Source organism: Pelodiscus sinensis, chromosome 7, assembly GCF_052426305.1.
Source record: "Pelodiscus sinensis isolate ZL-2025 chromosome 7, ASM5242630v1, whole genome shotgun sequence".
Classification (NCBI taxonomy): domain Eukaryota; kingdom Metazoa; phylum Chordata; order Testudines; family Trionychidae; genus Pelodiscus; species Pelodiscus sinensis.
In genome coordinates this window covers 68,097,592-68,122,407 of record NC_143058.1, presented here as the reverse complement: position 1 = coordinate 68,122,407, position 24,816 = coordinate 68,097,592, and the positions used below count along the sequence as shown (strand labels likewise).

Sequence of the window (24,816 nt, the reverse complement as noted above, 5' to 3'; positions counted from 1 at the left end):
GCAATGTACCAAGCAAATTGTATAAGTGTTACCATGTTCCGCCATTTAAGCTATTTGGAAAGACCTTATATGAATATTTGTATGTAAAAATCAGTTCTGTTGGTTAGTCTAATTACCATAAAATCACATAGAGACCCATTGCCAGTCTAAAATTTATAACATATTTTGTGTATTAAGAGTAAAAGCCCTATTTCTGTACCTGAAATGCAGCCAGTGCTTTATCAGTCTCAATTTCTGAGAACAGAAAAGGATCAAAGGTGGACAGTGTAATTGCGCCGGTCTCCAACATCAGGAATTGTTGGACAGGATTGTTGTATGCAAAAAGGGCTAAAGCATATCCAGCTCGTAAACGAATATCCTTAAAAAAATAAAAAACATGAATCCCACAGAAACATGCACGTTCTGAATTTTTCTTATTATCTATAAATTAAAGAATAAAATACTGTATTCTTTCATATATTAAAATAGTTACCAACCTCCTATCCTCATATTTTTGTCTTTTGTTTTTATTGATCTTCATACAAATACAGGTTGGACCTCCCTAGTCCAGCACCCTCAGGACCTGACCAGTCCTGAAGGAGTAAGCTTGATGAACCAAGGGAGGGGGGCCACCAGCCTCCTATCTGGGCTCCACTCCTGTCTGCCAAGTCCACTGCTGGCCTTGACCACTGGGTTCTGCTGCCAGCCCTAGCCGGGCTCTGGCCACTGTCCCCCCGCCCCCACTCCCCAGCCCAGCTCTGCTCCTGGACACCAGCCACTGGACTGGCTCTGCTCCCAGCTGGCACCCTCAGCCACCAGATTGGCTCAACTCTCAGCCCTGGCCACGCTCCCCGCCCCAGATCACTGGATCAGCTCTGCTCCCAGCCAGACTCTCTGAACGTCAGCTACCGGACAGCTCCATTCAGCCCCAGCCAAGCACTGGCCACTGGCACCCCGGCTATCGGCCCCATTCCTGGCTGCTGGCCACCTGATTGGCTCTGTTCCGGGCCTCACCAGGCTCCTAGCTTCCAGACTCCCAGCTGGCCCTGGCTTCCTGGTCCAGGAGCTCTGCTGGACCAGAGAGGTTTAACCTGTACTGCAAGCCAAACCCTCAGAGGTTAGATAATGACAAGAATGACACTCAGCACACTGACACTTCTCTTTAATCAGAAAACCCCAATCAAAAACAAACAAAAATCCCCTCTGAAACAGACAGCACAAAAAAAGAAATGAATAAAAGTAAAAAATAAAATCCCTATCCCTGCAGATTTGTATCCCAAAAAAGACAAAGTGCCACAGACTCCATGAAGTCCACTAAGAACTTCACTGTTGGTAATGATTTTACATGGCAGTATTTCAGACACAGTGAGTGGCAGCAGCATAAAACCATAAGGCAAATATAGTATAGCACAAACTGTGTGATTGAGCTGGACTGTACAGCGGCCAAGGTCTGTCTGAGTAAGAAGAGGAAGTTACTCACCTTGTGCAGTAACGATGTTTCTTCGAGGTGTATGTCCCCGTGGGTGCTTGAAAGTAGGAATAAGAAATCCTCCAGAAAAGGCTTTATTTTCCGGAGAATAACGTCTAGACTGGCGCTTTTCTCCGGCTTTTCCCCAAGCCGGAAAAAAGCGGCAGCCATGTAAATGCAAATCCTGCGGGGGATATTTAAATCCCCAGTGGAATTTGCAATTGTGATTTGCTACATTAGCATCCCTTTTCCGGAAGGGATGCCAGTGTAGACACAGCCCTGAGGTGTAGTCTGGAGTGTTGCACTACATATGTCGTTGCCGCCATGTGTCCCAAGAGTTGGAGGCAAGTAAGTATTGACACTCTTGGGCTGATGGATAGTGTCTGCGTGAGGTTTTGAATTTTGTGAAAACTTTCTGTAGGAAGATAGGCTTGTCTGTTGTAGAATCTAATCGTGCCCCAATGAACATGAGGGATTTTTGTGGTATGAGCGAAGACTTCGGAACTTTCAATACAAGGCCCACATCCGTGAATAAGTCTCGTGTGACCTGAGTGGCCGACAGTGCACTTTCAAACGAATGAGCCTTGATCAGGCAATCGTCCAGGCATAGGAAGATCATGATGCCTTGACGATGAAGGTACGCTGCCACCACCACAAGTGTCTTTGAAAACACTCTGGGTGTGGAGGAGAGGCCAAACGGGAGGACTTTGTACTGAAAGTGCTGCATACCCACGACGAACCTCAGAAAACGTCTGTGTGCTGGGTGTATCGTCATGTGGAAATACGCATCTTGTAGATCGAGGGATGTGAATCAACTGTCTTTGTTCAGGGTTGTAAATATAGAAGTTAGAGTCACCATCCTGAATTTCTGCTTCCTGAGGTACCGATTGAGATTGCGCAAGTCCAGGATTGGTCTCCATCCTCCTGATTTCTTCTCGGTGAGAAAATAGCAGCAGTAGAATCCCTTGCCCCAAAATTGATCGGGTACTGCCTCCACCGCACCAATCTCTATGAGACAGAGAACCTCCTGCATTAGGAGATTCATGTGAGATGGGTCCCTTAAAAGGGACGGGGTTGGAGGGGTGATGGGGGAACAGGAAAGAAAAGGGATGGAGTATCCTGATGTTACTATCTCCTGGACCCAACGGTCTGTGATGATGGTAAACCATCTGTGCTGGTACAGTCTCAGTTGATGATGGAATAACTGCTGTGTTTCCGGGTCGTACATTAAAGGAATGGTTCTCAGTCCCTCGATCATACCATCAAACTTGCTGTCTGTTGTTCTGGGAATTAGGGTTTCGTCCAGTTTGCGGTCTTCGCTTTTGTTGATGTGGTCTGGAGAGTTGTTGTTATTGTTGTGGGTGGTCTTGTTGTCTGAACCTTGGTGCCCCATACAAGAAGAGTCTCTGTCTGAAGTAGGGAGTATATCGTTTGCGACTATATGGAGATGTATACATCCTTAACGTTTTCAGGGTAGTTCTAGAGTCCTTGCCCGAATGCAGAACTTGGTCCATTTTCTCTGCGAATAGACTCTGCCTGTCAAAAGACAGGTCTTCTACCTTAGATTGTAAATCTTTAGGTATGGAGGCCATTTGTAGCCACGAAGAGCATCTCATAACCACTGATGTCGCCGTGGCCTGTGCCGCTGCATCGTCAATATCCAGGGAAATTTGTAAGGCTGTTGTTGAGGCCGTATGGCCTTCCTGGATAACTGATTTTAAGAGCTGCCGTTTCTCATCAGGCAAGTTCTCTAAAATTGCTACCATCTTCGAATAATTATCGAAGCTATGGTTAGACAGATGGGCCATATAGTTCACCATTCTCAGTATAAGTATGGCTGAAGAATAAACTTTCCGTCCAAAAAGATCTAAGCATTTAGATTCTTTATCAGCCACAGCATTCCTATGCTGTGGTGTCTTAGATTTTTGCTGGGCTGCATCCTCAACTAACGAGTTTGGCTGGGGATGCATGAAGAGAAATTCCATCCCCTTCAGTCGAACGAAATATTTCTTGTCTGCCTTCTTATGAGTGGGCTTAGCAGATGCCGATGCTTGCCATATGTCATTGGCAATTTCTAGGATTGCTTCATCAAAGGGTAATGCCATCTTCGATTTTGGGGATTTCTGAAGATTCTTCAACAGCTTATGTTGTTTCTGTTGGACCTCCACTACATGCAAGTCTTGTGATTCTGCCACTCTTAAAGAGGTCTTGAAACTGACGAGTGTCATCTATTGGAGAAGAATCGCCAGGGAACACTGCATCATCTGGAGAGGGAGAAGCAACAGAATGGTCCACTGGGGATTGCTCCTACTGTTGTTGTTCTGGTGTCACTAATTGTGCTGGCTCTAAGCGTACTAGAGGGCAAGGCACATTTCCAGCCGGTGTCAAGGGTTGAGTGGAGGCAGCTGGTGGCATAGGGACCCTGCAGCTGATGTGGGAACGATACTGATAGCGTTGCGGAGATCGGGAAGAAGAATGCCCAGAAGAGTACTGTTGCTCATTAGCAGGGCTCGCCAGCCGCGCGGTTCTGCACTCTACGCATGCGCAGATCGTTATGCGCAGATCGCTCAGCGCCGGCTCTTCTGGGGTGTAATCTACTCGCCACAGGCGAGTAGATTACATTATTTGTCGAGCCCTGCTCATTAGGATAGTCGCTATGGTGATGGTCACGATGATAACGAGACGATGAATATGCAGGTGACTATCGTCATCTGTACTCGTGACGATATCGAGGTGAAGATGAGCGTGTAGGTGACCTAGGTGAATGAGATCTGCGTCTGTTGTACAAAGGTGATTGAGAATGTCTGTGGTAGCGCCGTGGTGATAGTGAGTATCAATGATAGTGTCTTCTCAAGATATTGGTAACATGAGAGTCATGCCTATGTGACTCGGAGAAAGCGGAAGAAGATGATCTGTACTGTGAATAAGGAGGTAAGTGTTCAGGGCTTGGTGAGAAGTGAAGCCTTGTGCTGGTTGAATGATCAGCTCCTGCTGGCAGCAATGATTGATGTGACCTCTGGAGGGAGGCTTGGTGCTGCGGTGCCGGTGAATGAGCTGGGAGCTGGTACGGTGCAGTTCTGGAGGCTGAAAAAAGAAGTTACTCACCCTGTGAAGTAACGATTGTTCTTCAAGATGTGCCCCATGTGTGCTCCACTCTAGGTGTTGGGTCCCATCCCAGCGCCGCAGCTCGGAGACTTTTCATAGTCGTGCTTTGCCGGCTCGCGCATGCGTGCTTCCCCAGGATAGCGTTCGTGCCTTTGATCAGCCGTGCATGAGCCGGCAACCGTCAGTTCCTCTTACCCACTCATCTGGAAGAAAAAATAAAGAACAATTCCGGAGCGGGGAGGAAGGGTGGGTCGTGAAGCACCCACAGGGCACATCTTGAAGAACAATTGTTACTTCACAGGGTGAGTAACTTCTTTTTCTTCTTCGAGTGGCCCCGTGGGTGCTCCACTCTAGGTGACTCCGGAGCAGTATCCAGAACAGAATTAGAGCACTCCAGAATCAAGACTACCAGCACGATTAAGTACTGCTGTAGCCACAGAAGAGTCTGAAGCAAACTGATCGACTATAGCATAGTGCTTCATAAAAGTCACATTAGAAGACCATGTTGCTGCTCTATAAATGTCACGAAAGGACACTCCACTCAGAAAGTCCATAGTAGTAGCAACTCCCCTAGTTGAATGAGCCCTAAGAAGAGAAGGGAGAGGCTTCCCTTGTAGCGAGTGGCACATGGATATACATGAAACTATCAGTCTTGAAATACACTGAGAAGTTAGAGGCTGTCCTTTTGAATGGTGCACTAATGATACCAGCAAATGGTCTGTTTTCCTAAAACCCCACGTTCTGTCAATGTAAAATGCTAAGGATCTTCTCACATCCAACGTATGCAACTGCGCTGCTTGCGTTGAGGTATGGGGTTTTGGAAAGAAACGTGGTAAAACTACCGGCTCATTTCTGTGGAATTCAGAAGAAACCTTCAGGATAAACACCAGATGGGTCCTCAATGTCACCGAGTTTTTAGAAAAAACTGTACAGGGAGGTGAGGCCATAAAAGCTGCTATCTCACTCACTTTGCGAGCTGAAGTGAAGGCTAGGAGGAATAGAAGTTTGACAGTAAGTAAGCGTAACGTCACTGTAGCCAAGGGCTCAAAGGGAGGACGAGTCAAAGTTTCTAGGACTAGATCCAAATTCCATAATGGCGGAGGAGGCCTCTGCGGGGGATGGAGATTCGAGAGCCCCTTCAGAAATCTTTTTGTAGTAGGGTGAGCGAACAAGGAAACATCCCCATCCTTATGATGGAATGCATTAATTGCCGCCAAGTGTACTCATAGAGATGCAACTTCCAGGCCGTTGAGAAACGAGGGTCTACATTGTTATCCGCACACCATGCTTGGAATTTGGACCACTTAGCCGTATAAGCGGTTTGTGTAGACGGTTTTCTACTATGCATCAACACTTGCTTGACTCGCTGAGAACAGGATTGCTCGGAGTCGGTAAACCAACAAGCATCCATGCTGTGAGGTCCAGAATTTCGGGTCTTGGATGACTGAGAGATCAGTTGCTCTGGGTCAATAAATTCGGAAGAGAAGGCAGAGGATACAGCGCTGTCACTGACATCTGGTGGAGCATTGAGAACCAAGGCTGATGAGCCCATGCTGGGGCTAGGAGGATCACCCAGGCTTTGTCTGTGTTGATTTTTTCAAGAATCCAGTAAATTAAGACTACTGGGGGAAAGGCATACAGTAACAACCTCCCCCAGTGGAGAAGAATGGCGTCCCCCAGCGAGTGATATCCTATTCCGGCTCTTGAACAATAGGCGGGACATTTCGAATTGAGTTCTGTCGCGAATAAATCTCTCGCCGGAAATCCCCATCGAGCAAAGATACGAGTCACCACATCTATGCAAACCTCCCACTCGTGGTCGTGTGGAAAACACCTGCTGAGAGAGTCCGCTATTAAGTTGTTGACACCTGGAAGATACAAAGCTGTTAGAACGGTGTTGTTGTTGATACACCAATTCCATAAACGGATGCTCTTTGCGCAAAGAGAACGGGATCGGGCACTTCCTTGTTTATTGATATAAAATATGGTCGCCACATTGTCTGTTAGAATCCTGGTTATTGTATTCTGAATGTGCAACTGGAAATGCTTGCAAGCATGCCACACCGCTCTCAACTTGAGCACATTGATATGCAGTAGCATTTCTTGTGTCGACCAGCATCCCTGGACCATGATATTGCCCATGTGAGCTCCTCAACCCGTCAGGGAGGCATCTATGGTTATTTGTGTTGTAGGTTGTGGGCGATGAAATGGAACGCCCGTGAGAAGATTGGCCGGGTTGGCCCGCCACTGTAGGGACTCCTGGACATACGGTGGCACCACTATCGACCTGTGAACACTGTGTTTCGCTGGAATGAAAACCGTGGCTAACCAGTGCTGGAGGCAATGAAAACGTAACCTTGCATTGCGCACTACGATGGTGACAGCAGCCATATGCCCCAACAGCTGTAGACAGAAGCATGTGGGAATTGTTGGAGCATGCACCACAGTGTGTACCAGGTCTTTGATTACCATAAAACGTTCCGTTGGTAAATATGCTCGCGCCATGGTTGAATCGAGTTGTGCACCTATGAAAATGAGGTTTTGGGATGGAACTAGTGACAACTTCTTTACGTTTATGAGAAGGCCCAGAGCAGCAAATTCGTCGGATACTGTCCAAACCATATGGCATGTTTCCATATACGTCGTGCCCCTGAGGAGACAATCATCTAAATAGGGGAATATTGTCACCCACAGTCTACGCAGGTCGGCCGCTTCACTACTAATGTTTTGGTGAAAACTCTGGGAGCACACGCTAGTCCAAATGGTAGAACCCTGTACTGATAGTGCTCATTCCCCAATTGGAAGGGAAGAAAACACCTGTGAGCCACGTGAATCAATATGTGGAAATAGGCGTCCTGCAAGTAGAGGACTGCAAACTAATCCCTTTTGTTCAACAATGGAATAATAAATAGTTGATAAGGTTACCATCTTGAAACAATGCTTTTGAAGGTGCTGGTTTAGCTTTCAAAGGTCTAGAATGGGTCTCCAGCCTCCTGACTTCTTTGGTGTGAGAAAATATCGGGAATATAAGCCTTTTCCCCAGAACTGTTTGGGAACTCTCTCTATCACCCCGATGGTGAGCAAACGTTGAACTTCTTGTTTCAGCAGTTGCTTGTGAGAGGGGTCCCTGAACAGGGACGTGGTAGGGGAATAGAGAGAAAGGGGATGGAGAGGCCGGATTGTACTACCTCTAGCACCCATCTGTCCGTGGTGATGTCGGACCACTGGTGATAAAATGATCGTAGGCAATGGTGAAAAAGATGAAGAGTTTCGTTTTCCGTGTTGATTATGGGCAGTTGGCTTGCATCCTCGATAAGCAAGTCAAATCTGCTTCTTAGTCAACGATTGATTGGTCGATTGGCTCTGTTGTGGCCGCTTGCGCTGAGGGCGTTGCCTAGGATGCTGGTTGTCAAAGGGACATGCTTGCTATCTAGAAAAATTAAAATTGTATCTCCGTTGGTAAGGGAAATAACATCTACGTTTGAAGGAAGGTGTGTACATCCCAAGTGTATGTAGAGTGGTGTGTGAGTCTTTTCCCGAGTGAAGGACTTCATCGGTGTTTGCCGCAAAGAGCTTAAGCTTGTCAAACGGTAGATCCTCAACTTTGTTTTGTATCTCCCTTGGAGCCCCTGCTGACGAAAGCCATGATGATCTCGTCATGGCGATACCTGTAGCAGTGGCTCGAGCCGCTGTGTCAGCCACATCCATGGCAATCTGTAGTGCAGTGCTACATAATGCGTACCCTTCTTGTACTATTGCTTTCAGGAGTGGTTTCTTGTTGTCTGGGAGATGGTGCAGTAACTCTGCTAGTTTTGAATAATTATCAAAATTATTGTTCGATAGATGGGCAGAATAGTTTGCAATGCTTAGTAGCAGTGTGGCTAAGGAGTAGACTTTCCTACCAAAAATATCTAATTTTTTATTGTCCTTGTCCGGAAGCGTATTTCTGTACTGTGGCGCCTTACTCCTACGTTGCATTGTGTCTACTACCAACGAGTTAGGTTGGGGGTGATTGAATAAAAAGTCCAATCCTTTCACCGGTACAAAATATTTTCTGTCAGCCTTTTTACTCGTAGGTGTAACCGATGTTGGGGTTTGCCATATCTCATCCGCCACTTCCATGATCACATCATCAATCGGTAACGTGACCTTTGCACGTTGTGGTGGGCAGAGATTTTTCAAGAGACGGTGCCTTTTAACCAGAACATCCGCCAGCTGTATTTCCTGCATGCCTGCCACTCGTTTGAAGACATCCTGAAAGTGTTTCAGATCATCCAGTGGGGAGATGTCACCTGGGCATATCGCCTCATCCAGGGAAGATGAGGAGCAGTCTGCTGGAGAAGTTTCCAGATTAGGGTCTTCTGCTTCAGACAACTGTCCCTCTTCCAGTTCGGATTGGTCTAGCTGGACTCTTAACTGGAGAAGGTGAGTCTAGGTGTTGTGATTGGTGAGGTAAGTATTCTGCTGTTGGTGGTTGTGAGATGCAGGAAGATCCCCTATGCGATGATGGTATATGGTCACGCTGGGGATGATCATCATACGATCTATGATAGCGCTCATAATACCGCTCAAAACGCGAAGGGGAGGAGTGTCAAGATGAGCATGCACTACCATGTTGGATATAATAGACGCGACATGGATTGCATCTAACAGACCCGTACCTTGAAAATCAGGATGGTAAACGATATCGTGAACGGGACCAATGTGCCTCTAAATACACTGCATCCCTATAATTACGCTGGCTGTACATGATCCGTGAAGGAGAAACATTATAGTCACGATAGCGACCATGCCTTCCTGATGAAACAGCTGGAGAAAAAGACCTGTCCCTATAATGGGTCTTTGACAATGACTTCCTAGGTCTTGAAGCCTCATCCATCCCCACAGCCACAGGGGAGCCAGGCACCGAGTGGAAATGAAGCGGTGCTGTGGAAATCAGCTGTTGCTGCACTGATGCCGGTGCCAGTAGAATGCCCGGTGCTGGGGTTAACAACAGTGCCGAGTCTGAGGCATTGAAGTGTTCTGCCTCAGATACTGGTGCTGGAGGGGACGGTGCCATTACCATCATTGGGGCTGGTGAGACAGGTGCCGTTACAGCCAGTGCCGCTGAAGCCGGTGCTGAGTGACTGGGCAATTGCGGCACCGGCGCCTCTGTCAATTTCAGGGAGCGCGCAGCTGAAGCCGTTGCAGACTTGCCGGCTAGCTGTGGCACCGCTCCCGATGTTGGCGCCAAAGCCACTCTCATTCTGGGTGGTGGGGGCTCTCTCATGTCAGCCCCAGCAAGTTGTCCAGACCCGCCGGGGGTCACCTTGGAAGTGCCTGCCGATGTTGTGGCTGCCACAGGGAGAGAGCGCGTTGGGGATGGCTTTGATGTTTTTGAGAGAGCCAGTCCCGGAGAAGCCGCTCTCCTCTTATGCTCGGAGGTTTTTGTGGCTGCAGGAGGAATTGGGTCAGGCTGCAATGCCTTGCTGAACATTAACATCCTTGTCTTCATCTCCCGCTCCCTCCAGGCTCTTGAGGTTAGCTTGCGACAATGGGTGCACTTTTCAGGGACATAAGCTTCCCTCAGGCACCTGATACAAGTGTCATGGCCATCAGCTGTTGGCATGGCTTCACGGCACACTGAGCATTTTTTAAAGCCAGTTGATCCAGGCATTGTCAGCACTGTTAGAGAAACTGAATGCCTGTGTAATCCCTGTTGTGGGTAGTCAATTTCACCACTTTAGCACTTTGCTGCAGCGCTTCTCAAAGAAAAACGGTTTTGAGAGAAAACCTTTTTTTTTCTCTTTTTGAACAGAACAAGTAACAGGAACATGACTAACACTAAACTTTAACTATTTACAGATAGAAAACTATCTAAAAATATCACTGAAGAAAGAGTTCAGGGTGCTCCGACCGCGACCTGAGGCGGTTGAGAGGAACTTACAGTTGCTGGCTATCCTGGGGAAGCACGCATGCGCAAGCTGGTGGACCACGGCTCTGAAAAATCTCTGAGCCATGGCGCCAGGACGGGACCCAACACCTAGAGTGGAGCACCCATGGGGCCACTTGAAGAAGAACAATAGCACTTCGGCGCTTGTCAATTTCAGTTGCTGAAGCTGGTGCCGGCGAAGAGCCTGCTGATACTGAGCTTGGCGCCAGTGATAGTGCCGGGGAGAAGGGGCATCGGAGATGTACTGGGGCAGCCGGTGCTGCGCTTGGTGCCATAGCAGCTAGCACCGAGGTGGCTGGTGCCACAGTCGCCGGTGCCGAGATGGTCGGTGCTGCGCTATCCGGCGTGGAGAGGGCTGAATAGGTGCTGCATTAGCTGGTGTGGCTGTGATTGGGACCGACGGTGGGAAGGTCAGTTCTGCTGGTGCCGATTGTGACGTCGGAACCAGCTGGGCTAAAGCACCCGCCTGTAAATTGAAGGAATCTTCTGCGGGCAGTGCGGCGGGGAAACCACTCTCTGCACTTACCCCCGCTGTCCGATGGCTCCGGCCCCTACAAGTGGCGCCACTGGTGCTGCCTCCATGAACAGCAAGCGGGGCGCCGGCAATGCAGGCGCAGCCCATGCTGTGCCTCTGAGGGCGGGCGCTAGGACCCAGGGCGAGGCGACCCGCTCGCTGGTAGGGCGGGGGCGGGACACCAGGCCGCACGCCCAAAAGGGAGAGGGCGGGGAGGAGTGGGGGGGGGGAGCAGGGACTGGCTGCACTCTCAACCCCCACAAGCGGAGAACTGGAGGAGCGGGTAGCCCTCGGGATGGCCAACGCCGGAACGGAGCTAGCCAGTGGAGGAGGAGCCCCCCGGGAGGACCCAAGAGTGACACGGCCCTCAGTGGGCAGGCCAGTCAAGTCTGGGCCAGGGCACTGACGATCCGGGGCCCGGAGCCAAGGACAACCGGACCAGTGGGCTGACTGGGACAGTAAACGGCCACGGATTAGTGGCAAGGACCCCGAAGCGAGGGACGTAAGGCGGGGTGGGGGCCCAGTGGTGCTGTACAGAGCGTGACACCGCCACAGGCAGGATGGATTGTGATATGAAAATACATGTCCTGAAGGTCGAGGGTAGCAAACCAGTTGTGATCTAGTGCAGGTATTATAGAGACAAGAGTCACTCTTTTGAACCATTGTTTTTGGGGATATCTGTGTAGCTTCCGGAGATCTAGTATTTGTTTCCATCTACCCATCTTCTTTTGTGTGCGGAAATAGTGAGAATAAAACCCTCTTCCTTTGAACTTGTCTAGAACTCTTTCCTCCTCCTATAGAAAGGAGGTGGTTGACCTCGTTGCGCAACAGATTCTCATGAGAAGGGTCCCTGAAAAGGGACGGGGTAGATGGAGTAGTGAGGGGGATGGAGAGAAAGGGTATTGTGTAGCCAGATTGTATTATCTCCAAGACCCACTTGTCGGTGGTAATGGAGGCCCATTGCTGGTAAAAGGACCAGAGTCGATGGTAAAACATGGGTGGTATGGTGGTTCTGAATGGTGTGTGTGACTGTTTGGATGCCCTCGACAAAAGAGTCAAAACTGCTTCTTGTTAGCAGGCTGAGGTTGCATGCAATTATTTTGATTAAGGCGTCTCTGAGGCCTTTGTAGTGTACGGGATTGGTCAAAGCCCCATTGCTGATGTTGCCAATGTTGTCAGTTATAACCATAGTCATAACGCCTCTGATAAGGGGTGTAACATCGTCTCCTGTACGGAGGGGTGTACATCCCCAAGGTGCGTAAAGTAGGATGTGAGTCCTTACTGGAGTGAAGCACGCTGTCTGTCTTCTCGGCAAATAATTTGTTTTTGTCAAATGGTAAGTCCTCTACTTTGTTTTGCAGGTCTCTAGGGACTCCTGCCGTCTGAAGATAAGAGGCCCGTCTCATTACCACCACAGTAGCAATTGACCAAGCTGCTGTGTCCATCACATCCATTGCTATTTGTAATCCCGTTCTGGCGGAGACATATCCCTCTTGTACGACCGATTTCAAAATGGGCCTCTTTGATTTGGGGAGATGATCTAAGAGCAATGTTAATTTAGTATAATTATCAAAGTTATGATTTGATAAATGCACGGCGTAATTTGCTATTCTAAGCAGGAGTGTTGCGGATGTGTATACTTTCTTGCCAAATAAATCTAGGCTCTTGCTATCAATCTTAGCGGTGGGGTTTTTGTACTGCAATGTTTTCAATCTGTTGTGCAGCGTAGACCACCAGGGAGTTGGGCTAGGAGTAGGTGAATAAAAATTCCACCCCCTTAGGCAGCACAAAGGATTTCTTATCAGCTTTCTTACTGGTGGGCGGAGCAGATGCAAAGGTTTGCCATATATTGTCCGCTACCTTAAGTATAGCCTCATCCAATGTAATGGCTATCCTGGAGCTGTGTGTTGGCTGGAGATTCTTGAGGAGACGGTATTGTTTCTCCTGTATCTCTGTCAATTGCACTTCCTGAGTCACTGCCACCCTCTTGAAATTGTTTGAGATCGTCGGAAGGAGAGATGTTTCCCAGAATAACAGCCTCATCCGGTGAGAGAGATGTCGGGTGGTGTTCTTCTATGTCAGAAACTTGCCCCTCCAGTAGGTCCGACTATTGCAACTGTGGTGATGTAGGCTGCTGGACTGAGGTGGGGAGGGAGGCTGGAACAGGTGAATGCCTGGAGGTTGTACATTCACATAAAGATCTTCCCCTGGACCTAGATCTATAATCATAGGAATAGCGATGAGGCAAGTAGTGATGGTAGTAGTCGTGGTGGTAGTATGTTCCGTCAAGGGGTGACTGTCTCTCAAGGTGCGAGCGTCTATAGTCTTCCCACTGCACCATCCATTGTGATCGCAGTGAATAGGAGCAGGTATATGACATCCTGGAAGAAGGCAACAGGGAGATAGAAAAATGGCAGTGGGAGTAGTAGGCGTGATCTCTCGGTGCCCTGATGAATGGGGATGGTAATCTCCGGTGTAGAGAGCGAGGAGACATGCACCTTTCTGTAAGCTGAGATCTCAGCGTCCATGACCTCAGTGCCAGCGGTGCCGGTGCCGGAGAGAAAGTAGGTGAAGGAGAATGAGGTGTAGGACTTCGATGCCGAGGTGTTTTTGATGCTGACTTCCTCGGTGTCGCATTGTTTGTCTGCGGGCTTGGTGCTGATGGCGCCGGTGGTAGTGATGTCAGTGCCGGCAGTACCGCTGAAGAATGCTGCATGGATGTGTCCGTTCGTGCTGGAAGTTTAATTGTAGAAGCTGCCGGTGCCAAGGTTGCCCTCGGTTCTGCTGGCGTGTGTGGCATTGGCACCACAGTTGCTGACTTTTTCGTTTTGGAAGTTGAGAGTGCCCTAGAATGGGAAGCAGCAGTGCTGGATGTGCCAGGCTTATCCCCAATGCTCAATCTGCTATGTGACATAGCAGACAGAGATCTCGTAGGCGATGCCCTGACTTTCTTGGGCAGAGTGGTAGTAGGAGACGAAGCTCTGCATTTTTGAGCGGGCTGGTCTGAAGAGGCTGTGGAATCTGATCCGATGGGCTGGAGAGTCTTATCAAAGGGGATCATTCGCAGCCTCATCTCCTTATCTTGGCGGGCCCTCGCCGTTAATTTGCTGCAATAAGGGCATTTTTGTGGGACATGAGCCTTGCTGAGACAACGAATGCAAGCTGAGTGTCTGTCAGAAGTGGGCATAGCTTCGCAATATGTGTCACGCTTTTTAAAACCCGGGGAGCCGGGCATCTTAAAAGTTGTTCTTGAGTTAGGGTTTTGTTTTGTTTAAAAACAAGGTTCTCAAACTGTAGGGAAGGGAGGAAGGTATTATCTATATCTATAAGGGTATGTCTACACTAGCTCGTTAGTTCGAGCTAGGTGGGCAAATGAGGGCAACCGGAGTTGCAAATGAAGCCCGGGATTTAAATATCCTGGGCTTCATTTGCATGTTCCCGGGCGCCGCCATTTTTAAATCCTCCTTAGTCTGAACTAACTGCCCGTGGCTAGACGCGGCAGTTAAACGTTAATTCGAACTAACTCCTTAGTTCGAATTAACTGTCATTCCACGAGGAGTAACAGTTAATTCGAACTAAGGAGTTAGTTCGAATTAACGTTTAACTGCCGCGTCTAGCCGCGGGCAGTTAGTTCAGACTAAGGGGGATTTAAAAATGGCGGTGTCCGGGAACATGCAAATGAAGCCCGGGATATTTAAATCCCGGGCTTCATTTGCAACTCCGGTTGCCCTCATTTGCCCACCTAGCTCGAACTAACGAGCTAGCGTAGACATACCTTAAAAGTCTTATGTAACTATCTAACTACTGAAGAAAGAAAAAAAAATTTAAATGACAAATGAAGGTATTGAGTAACTAACAATTAATTATTAATTATAATGCTATGAACTATTAACAAGATTGAACACTCTCATGAATGAGGAAAAGGGTGAGAAGACCAGTTCACTCCGTTTGCAGCCTGAGGCTATTGAGAGGAACTGGCAGAAGTCGGACCGTGCACGTGTGCAAAAGAGCGCAAATGCCGCAAGATGCTCACTGCGCATGTGCAGTCTGGCTGTTTACCTCTATGGAAAAGTCTCTGATCTGCAGCGCCAGGACAAGCCCAGTACCTACAGTAGAGCACCCACTGGGACATCACTCGACGAAGAACAGCTGTTATACCTACCAGCTTCCACAAGGTTTCACCAAACCCATAAGAGTATTAACTGTTATATGAAAAGGACACATTTTGGATATTTATGTCTGACAGGTGAAGTTTATACTGTAAATATTAGGCGCTACTGTATAGTAAATTCAGCATGACATATTTTGCTTATGGTATCTCTGACAGTAATATAGAATACTTTTTCAAAAATTAATATTGCTACTTTACCAAATACAGTACCTTATCAGGTGCATTAAGAAGTTCAAGAACATCACGATAATCAAAACCCTCCTCCTCTTGTAAGACAGTCTGTAATTTGCTGTTTCTTAAAACAATGCAAGCCAAGGAATATGCAACTTCAACCTAAATATATATTTTAAATAAAAATACAGATATTATACACTTAACATTTTGCAGAGAAAACCCATAATATATTTTATTTAATAAACAACAAATCAGTTTATATTAGAAAACTAAGTACACAGGTTTAAAGTAAAACTCACTTCAACAAAATATAATTGAGGCAAAGACATACTAGGCATCCCCCCAAAAATCAATATTTATATGGATAATGAAAACATCCACAGCTGCATTAAACATTACAAAACATATAATTTATAAGGGATATAAAACTTCATGCTTCATGGCATAAAGGTGTTATAAAAAAAAATCCCATATGGTCAGATTATTTCTTTATTGTCCTCTTCAGAGTGTCTTGCATATTCCTTTAAAGCATACTGTTCATTGCTAGAAATTGGATACTAGACAGACCTCTGATCTGTACCAGAATATGAAGTTCTGTGTTTCTGACTTCAAATCATGATTAGCTTGTATCTTGAAGTGAGAACTGATTGCCCTTGAAATTTATATACCATAAGCAAACCCACTAGTTATTCTTATATACCATCTACTATTCTTATATGTAACTTATTCTTATACCATTTTTATACGCTAGGTAGCTAAAGTGACACCAATATTTAAAAAGGGCTCCAGAGGCGATCCTGGCAATTACAGACCGGTAAGTGTAACTTCAGTACCGGGCAAATTAGTCGAAACAATAGTAAAGAATAAAATTGTCAGGCACGTAGAAGAACATAATTTGTTGGACAAAAGTCAACATGGTTTCTGTAAAGGGAAGTCATATCTTACTAATCTCTTTGGGTATGTCTACACTACCCTCCTAGTTCGAACTAGGAGGATAATGTAGGCATACCGCACTTGCAAATGAAGCCCGGGATTTGAATTTCCCGGGCTTCATTTGCATAAGCGGGGAGCCACCATTTTTAAATCCCCGCTGCTTCGAACCCCGTGCAGCGCGGCTACACGGGGCTCGAACTAGGTAGTTCGGACTAGGTTCCTAATCCGAACTACCGTTACTCCTCGTGAAATGAGGTGTACCGGTAGTTCGGAATAGGCACCCTAGTCCGAACTACCTAGTTCGAGCCCCGTGTAGCCGCGCTGCACGGGGTTCGAAGCAGCGGGGATTTAAAAATGGTGGCTCCCCGCTTATGCAAATGAAGCCCGGGAAATTCAAATCCCGGGCTTCATTTGCAAGTGCGGTATGCCTACATTACCCCGCTAGTTCGAACTAGCGGGGTAGTGTAGACATACCCTTAGAGTTCTTTGAAGGGGTTAACAAACATGCGGACAAGGGGGATCCAGTAGATATAGTATACTTAGATTTTCAGAAAGCCTTTGACAAGGTCCCTCACCAAAGGCTCTTGTGTAAATTACATTGTCATGGGATAAGAGGAAAGGTCCTTTCATGGATTGAGAACTGGTTAAAAGACAGGAAACAAAGGGCAGGAATAAATGGTAAATTTTCAGAATGGAGAGGGGTAACAAGCGGTGTCCCCAAAGGGTCAGTCCTGAGACCAATCCTGTTCAACTTATTCATAAATGATCTGGAGAAAGGGGTAAGCAGTGAGGTAGTAAAGTTTGTGGATGATACTAAATTGTTTAAGATAGTCAAGACAGAAGCAGACTGTGAAGAACTACAAAAAGATCTCACCAAACTGAGTGATTGGGCAACAAAATGGCAAATGAAATTTAATGTGGATAAGTGTAAAGTAATGAACATCGGGAAAAATAACCCCAACTATATGTACAGTATGATGGGGGCTAATTTGGCTATGACAAATCAGGAAAGAGATCTTGGAGTTATCGTGGATAGTTCTCTGAAAACTTCCACACCGTGTGCAGCTGTGGTCAAAAAGGCAAATAGGATGTTAGTAATTATTAAGAAAGGGATAGAAAATAAAACACAGAGTATCTTGCTGCCTCTGTATAAAACTATGGTACACCCATATCTTGAATACTGTGTACAGAGGTGGTCTCCGCACCTCAAAAAAGATATTTTGGCCTTAGAAAGGGTTCAGAAAAGGGCAACTAAAATGATTAGGGGTTTGGAACGGGTCCCATATGAAGAGAGGTTAAAGCGACTGGGATTTTTCAGTTTAGAAAAGAGGAGACTAAGGGGGGATATGATAGAGGTATATAAAATCATGAGTGGTGTGGAGAGGGTGAATAAAAAAAAGTTATTTATTAGTTCCCATAATAGAAGAACTAGAGGACACCAAATGAAGTTAATGGGTAGCAGGTTTAAAATTAATAAAAGAAAGTTCTTCTTCACAGTGCGTAGTCAACCTGTGGAATTCCTTGCCAGAGGAGGCTGTGAAGGCTAGGACTATAACAGAGTTTAAAGAGAAGCTAGATAATTTCATGGAAGTTAGGTCCATAAAAGGCTATTAGCCAGGGGATAGAAATTGTGTCCCTGGCCTCTGTTTGTCAGAGGCTGGAGAAGGATGGCAGGAGACAAATCGCTTGATCAGGTCCACCCCCTCTGGGGCACCTGGTGTTGGCCACTGTCGGCAGACAGGATACTGGGCTAGATGGACCTTTGGTCTGACCCAGTATGGCCATTCTTATGTTCTTAACTGAATATACCATAAGCCAGAGCTACTCAACATGTGGCCTGTGGCCTGTTTGTTTGCGGCCCGTGGTGCAGTTTGGGTTTACATGGGGTTCAACACGTGGCCTGTGGGTGGAAGCTGTAGGGGTCAACTGCGGAAGAACTCTGTATGTGTGAAGTATAGGGGTGATGAAGCCTGCATTCCCCATCCTTTTCCATTCCCTCCCCCTTCTATCCCTACTACTGATGAGCCAGAAGCAAGCCTCTAGGAACATACACCGTTGTAGCAAGAATGAATTGTAGAGAAGAATGGGAACATAACAATCTTGTTTACCTAAATGTACTGATCATGTAAACAAAGTCAAAGGACAAGAAGTACAGCTGAGCCATACTGTAACAAATAATGAGTAACCCCTGAAAACTTTCAAACTGCCAAACAAGGTAGACACAGTGGCTGCATCTAGACTGGCAAGTTTTTCCACAAAAGCAGTCGCTTTTGCAGAAAAACTTGCCAGCTGTCTACACTTGCCGCTTGAATTTGCGCAAGAACACTGACGATCTAATGTAAGATTGTCAGTTTTCTTGCGCAAATACTATGCTGCTCCCGTTCGGGGAAAAAACCCTCTTGCGCAAATACATTTGTGCAAGAGGGCCAGTGTAGACAGCTAAAAACTGTTTTGTGCAAAAAAGCCCCGATGGCGAAAATGGCGATCGGGGCTTTCTTGCACAAAACCACATCTAGATTGGCACGGACGCTTTTCCACAAAAAGTGCTTTTGCGCAAAAGTGTCTGTGCCAATCTAGATGCTCTTTTCCGCAAATGCTTTTAATGGAAAAACTTTTCCGTTAAAAGCATTTGTGGAAAATCATGCCAGTCTAGACATAGCCACTGTGTTTAAAGCTGCACCAGAGCACAGCAATTTGGACCTCACTGATGGGCTTTGGTTACCAGTGCCGCAGAAGCTGAGACAGTCTCCCACTTCATCCGCAGCCGAAACGGGTTCCCCAGCTAGCAGAAAGGATGTAAGAAATGCTGCTTTTCCTATCAAGTTGTTCTTTTAGTTAAGGGGGACAGCTAATAGCTGTCAGGAAATAAATTGCTTGTGTTTGACAGATGCCTGTGTAGCTTTTTTCGTACTTGAGAACCCAGTGTTGGACCTGAAACTCACTCTTGCCGGCAACAGAAGCCAAAACAAAAAAGTAGTCAATATAATGGTTTTCTGTTGATATGTGTTTTAGTAGTTAAATTCTTAGACTGTCATTGCTCATTAAAATTCTGTCATGTGGGTGGAAATCGGGTAACTATTGCATTTTATTAATATCAGCAGAACTGACTTAAATGGGTCCTATGTGCTGTGTAATCTTGCCTTAATCTTTGAATTCATGCTCATTAGTGTGAAAGAAGCTATTTGCATATATATTTGCATGTACACGCAACCATACTGTAGTTGCCGCCCTTGGCATGTGCTGTGAGTATCATTTTGGCCCCCGGGGCTCCAAGGTTGAGTAGCCCTGCCATAAGCCAACCCACTTGTCATAGCAGTAACACTTATTTGCAGGGCGTATCTGCTTCTGTATGACCAGATTCATATGTTCTTCAGCCAAACTTCACCAGAGTTTTTATGTTTCAAAAATAGCTTTAAAACAGTCTAAGCTTGCTCATTCCAAGCTCTGTCATATTCTAAGGAATAAGGACTCCAAAAATATGGATAAATTATAATTCTACTTACTGTGCCCTTAGAGAACCAAAGTAGTCATGTGCTTTCATAGGACCAGCATATAGCAAATAGGTTTGGTCCCATATGCTATTGTATTGTTATTCATACAATCTTTGAAAACATATTTTCAAAATAAACATATGGTGACATTTTATAAACCTGGAGCTCACACAAAATAAATCAGTGTTCTCTTTTGTCTAAAAGCAATGAACTTAGTTATGAACACACTAAGCCACTTTGACTCATTCATTTAAAATAATGCCTTTGTTTCAGTACATTAAAATATGTAGTAATCTGCAATGATCACTTCATGAAGACGTTAAAGTTAATTTAAAATATAAAATCAACACAGAAATACTAATTAAGAAAATGTAAAACAGAGAAGAGGTGCATCATGTACTCCATAATATTTAAATATTTAGCAGGATAGCTGACTTGCTCTTACTAAAAAGTTTTTGCAACTTAATCTCTGATAAACTTCAGGGTATAACAAAAAACCTGTCTGACATTTTTTATTCCCAAATTTAGTGCTTTTAATTAGGTACACTCTGCATGTACTGTCTTCACAATTTGGCATTCAGTGGAAAACATGCTCTATTTTCTTTAGAAAAAAATGTAAGAAGAGTGGGTGGGTTTTTTTTCAAATGTCATTTGCTACATTTGGGATCAGAGATTTGGCTAGAAGGGGTGATGAGGGATGAGGAGTTAAGAGAAGAGGGAGACAGTGAGGAGGATGTGGGACTTGGGAAGTGTTGGAATGGGGTTTGGGCAGAGCAGATGTGGAGAGCTTGCCTCCCCAAGCAGCAGCTTCACCCATGGCCCATGTGCTAGATATCATTCATCCCTGATGTAACATCACTAAGGATAGCTGCATCCACCGTGACATGGACCATTATGGATTCTGTTAGCTTATTGCTCTGTTTCTTTATTGTCATGTTAGGTGTTACAGTAGGGGAGATTTAGGCTGGATATTAGGAAAAACTATTTCATTAGGAGAGGGGTGAGGCACTGGAATGGGTTACCTAGGGAGATGATGGAAGCTCCATCCCTAGAGGTTTTTAAGTCTTGGCTTGACAAATCCCTGGCAGGGATGGTTTAGTTGGGGTTGGTCCTGCTTTGGGCAGGAGGCTGGACTCGATGACCTCCTGAGGTCTCTTCCAACCTTAGGAATCTATGCTTCCCTGTGCACTGAAAATGTGCCAGAATATCAAACTATGTACAAGTCTACCATATGCTATTCCCTATACAGGCAGTCCCCGGGTTACGTACAAGATAGGGACTGTAGGTTTGTTCTTAAGTTGAATTTGTATGTAAGTCAGAACTGGTATATATTTTGGGGGGAGGGTCGGGGAGCTGGAGTTAGGTGGAAAAGACCCTGATTCTCACACAACTTCCTTATTCTAAGAAAAACACATACTGTTTTGATATGAAGGTTTTTTTGGTTGATATTTTAATTAAAAATTGATCATAAGTTTCAGTGTTTCGTGCTATATCCAAATCTTCCTTTTGGGGTACCTGAAAGATCCCAGTTATTCATTTAATAGTCAGAATCTTTGTTTTTTATAACTAAAAAAAGTTTATTCAATGCATATTACTGTTCCAAATAGAATTTGCTACAGATGGTTCAGTGAAATGGGTATTAAGTGTAATCAATAGTCATTGGAGAGCACAGTGAAATATTGATACAATCAAAGCTGTTGTTGTATTCTGCTGAGCAAAAAATGGAAATCCCTTCCTGTGAAGCGTGTGTGTGAATTTATCCACAGGATTAATTTTAAAGAAAAATTCTGTGTTGGGAACAGGAATTTAGCCACAGGTGGGTCCTCATTGTCCACTCACCCACTTTGCAACCAGACCCATCCCCTCGGGCTTACCCTGCTCCGCTTCAGCCAGGGTGTGGAGTTGGGGCTTATCCCCTCTTCCCTTCTGTCCTGCTCCTCCCCATTCTTGCCCACCCACACCACTGGGTAATTTTTCAGCTTCACCTCTGCCAGGCTGGAAGGGACTTGTTAATTTCACGTGAGGCTAACAAGATACTTGCAGCTGTAGTGCTGAAGAGGGAAAGAGCTGTTGCTCCCAAGGTGGGGACTGTAACACAATGGGTCTCACTGCCTGCTGCTCCTGCTGTTCCCTAGGAAATTAAGTTTTCCGCTCTGGGGTGCCCCCTTTTGGCTGGTGTCTTGTTCCCCCCAGCAGACCCGCGTCCTCCGCGGCGAGAAAAGCCACTCCGCGTCTTCCTGGTCTGCTGGGGGGCGGGGGAGGGGCGCTAGCTCTGCGTCTCCCTGGTCTGCTGGGGGGAAGCGCCCCCCGCGCCGCCAGAGGCAGCGACAGTGGGGGAGGCACCCCGCACTAGCTGCGCCCCCCCGTTTGTAACTAGGGATCCGACGTAAGTCGGATTGATGTAACCCGGGGACTGCCTGTATTAAAAAACACTCAAAAGGTACATTATGAATTAGCATAGGTAAGTCTAATATTTATGAGCAATTAACTCATCTGGAAAAGATCACTCAAGAGAAATCCACAGGGATAAAACATAATCCTTATAGCACATATTTGAAGGTTGACATTACTTTTGTGATTGTCTTCATACAATAATAAATAAGGGACAACTGTTTTACAAGTATAGTTTGCATTTGTTCCTCAGTAGCTAGCTTTCGAAGTGTCTTGCTAAGGAGGAATACTATTTGTTTATTTTTGTTTTCTCATCCTTCTAAGCTGCAAAAAGATGACAAGAAGTTTTTCCCAGAAAGTTCAGGTCTGAATACATTTCAGCCACAGAACATGGACACGCATGCACACACATCCTCTCAGACACACCATTATTCCGCACCTTTATCTGAAGAGAATTATGATTTTTAAGCAGGTGAACCAATATTGGTAAGGCCTGTTCCTCCACTATGTTTTCCTGGCTGACTGGATTATTTGTATGAGCCACACCTGTAAGAGTCTTCATGTTAGATATATTGCATGCAAGACATTTGTGCAAGAAAAAAACAGAAAACATAAACAAAAATTGTCCAGTTTATACCTAATTATGGAAGATTATGTAAGAATAATAGTACAATACTCTTTTTTACTTGAAATAACTTAATATCACAGCTAATCCAGGTTTCTACCTTTATATACAAGGAAAAAGGTATGCCTGGCTTCTGTTGACCACAGCTCCCTAGAAAAAGATACATGGAGAAAAGGAGGGTGCGCCTGGAATAAAATCAGAAAAGCCCATTGCAAATGGTGAATTTTCACCAACATGGTTCCACACATTAAGTCTTAGAGACTGTAATAAGCACTAATTATCCCAAAAGTTAGCTGCCTGAGGGTAATTCTAGTTATGGAGAATCTAGAGAACCATTTTGCTTTCCCACCAAATTAAAAGCAGTTCGTCCTACCCAAAATAACAGTCCTGCCTACATCTAAGTAACAATTTCTAAATATATGCACAGACACTTAACATTTCAGAGACTTGACTAAAGCTTATTTTATGTGTCACTTTCATTCTTGTGTATGAATATAGAAATCTTCTAGGATCTAGGTACCTCTGCTTCCTTGTAGTTGGCTACAAAGCACTTGACTATTTCAGATTTATCAATTACAGGTTGGACCTCTCTAGTTGAGCACCCTGGGGATCTGACAGGTCCTGGATGAGGGATTTTGCTGGACCAGGGAGGTCATTTCTGGCCCTCCTGCTACTGCCACTCCCCATTCCAGCCCTGGACTGGCCACTGGCCTCCCAGTCAGCTCCCTCCCTCCTGTCACCAGCCACACAGCCCTGTCGGTTTCTCCCTCCTCCTTTGGCTAAGCCAAGCAGCCCAACTCCTAGTGCACTGGGCTCCCAGTCCTGCAAAGCTGCCCTGCTGCTGTGCCCTGGCCTACAGCCCTGCCAGGCAGCCCTATTGCCACAGCTGGGCTCATGATCCTGCCTGGCAGCCCAGTTGCAGGGAGCCCAGTCACTAGCCCTCTACCAGGACTCTCTGGTCCTGGAACATCTGTGGTACTTCTGGGTCATAGATGTTGCCAGACCAGAGAGTCACAGCTTTCAGAGGTTCAATCTGTAGTATGGTTTATCCAGCTTACCTAGCCTCATATGTCAAGAAGAGACTGGACAAAGCGTTATTTAAGACAACAAATACATTTTGCAAAACATGAAGATTCATTTCACATCTGTTCTAAAAACATGCTATTTTTTACATGAATGAAGATTAGTGAGAAAGGAAAATGATCTGATCTGGTTTATATTAAATTTCAAGACAGCATGGAAATTGGGATGAAAATACTGGACTAACTTATTTTTATGAAATACCCAAAAGAGTTTAGACTAAAAGATTTAGAAGGCCTGTTAATTTTCCTGTAGTATATGATGACAACAAAAATGCTCTTTAGCAAGGTTTGAAATTGGGGAGGAGTGCTGGAACTCTCCAAACAAGCTGTATATTCAAAAAATCACATTTTCAGCATCCTCCTCTTCCCATTAGTCATATCCACTTTCACATGCCTCTCTCATAACAACAGCGTTAACATATGAGTCTATGGTTTTCCAGCATGACAGTTAAATGGGTGGACACACTGTAAAAAACACTTTGCTTTAAAAGAAACCTGAAAAACAAGAGTGATTTTGTGCATTTTTTCTTCTTAATTATATATTTTTTAAAAGTAATGAAAGGGAGGCAATTCCTATGGGGAAAAAGTATTTTTCCACCTTTGCTTTTACTTAAAAATCCAGGTTTTGTGGACTTCAGAAAATTCTGTGATAGTTGGAGAACTAGCAGGTTTTTACATCAGAGCAAATGTAAAAGTAAAACTTTCAATAACTGAAACAGGAAATTATTTTTATTCAAACGTTGTAAGACACTGGCTTTCGGCTTTTTGTTTGTTTGTTTTGCTAACACCTATTTAAATATGGAAGAAAACATGCTGTTATTAAGGATTCAACATCTTAATTTAAGGGTTGTGCAAAGCACACAATCCACGTATTTAAGTTATCAAAGTTTTCCAACAAAAAGAGACATGATGAGATTTGTATTTTGAGAATGAAAACAAGAATAAAGAACT

At 45.5% G+C, this 24,816-nt stretch overlaps 1 protein-coding gene across 2 annotated transcripts in view; it reads right to left on the bottom strand.

The window, feature by feature from the left end:
* ANKAR (ankyrin and armadillo repeat containing) overlaps positions 1-24,816 on the bottom strand; it is a 94,961-nt gene that overhangs the window by 15,859 nt on the left and 54,286 nt on the right. For both annotated transcript variants that reach the window (XM_025179856.3, XM_025179859.3), the window contains exons 18-20: positions 22,598-22,704; positions 15,380-15,502; positions 200-358 (exon numbers count right to left, since the gene is read on the bottom strand). In XM_025179856.3, the coding sequence (XP_025035641.3) occupies positions 200-358; positions 15,380-15,502; positions 22,598-22,704 (389 nt within the window). The remainder of the gene's footprint in view (positions 1-199; positions 359-15,379; positions 15,503-22,597; positions 22,705-24,816) is intronic.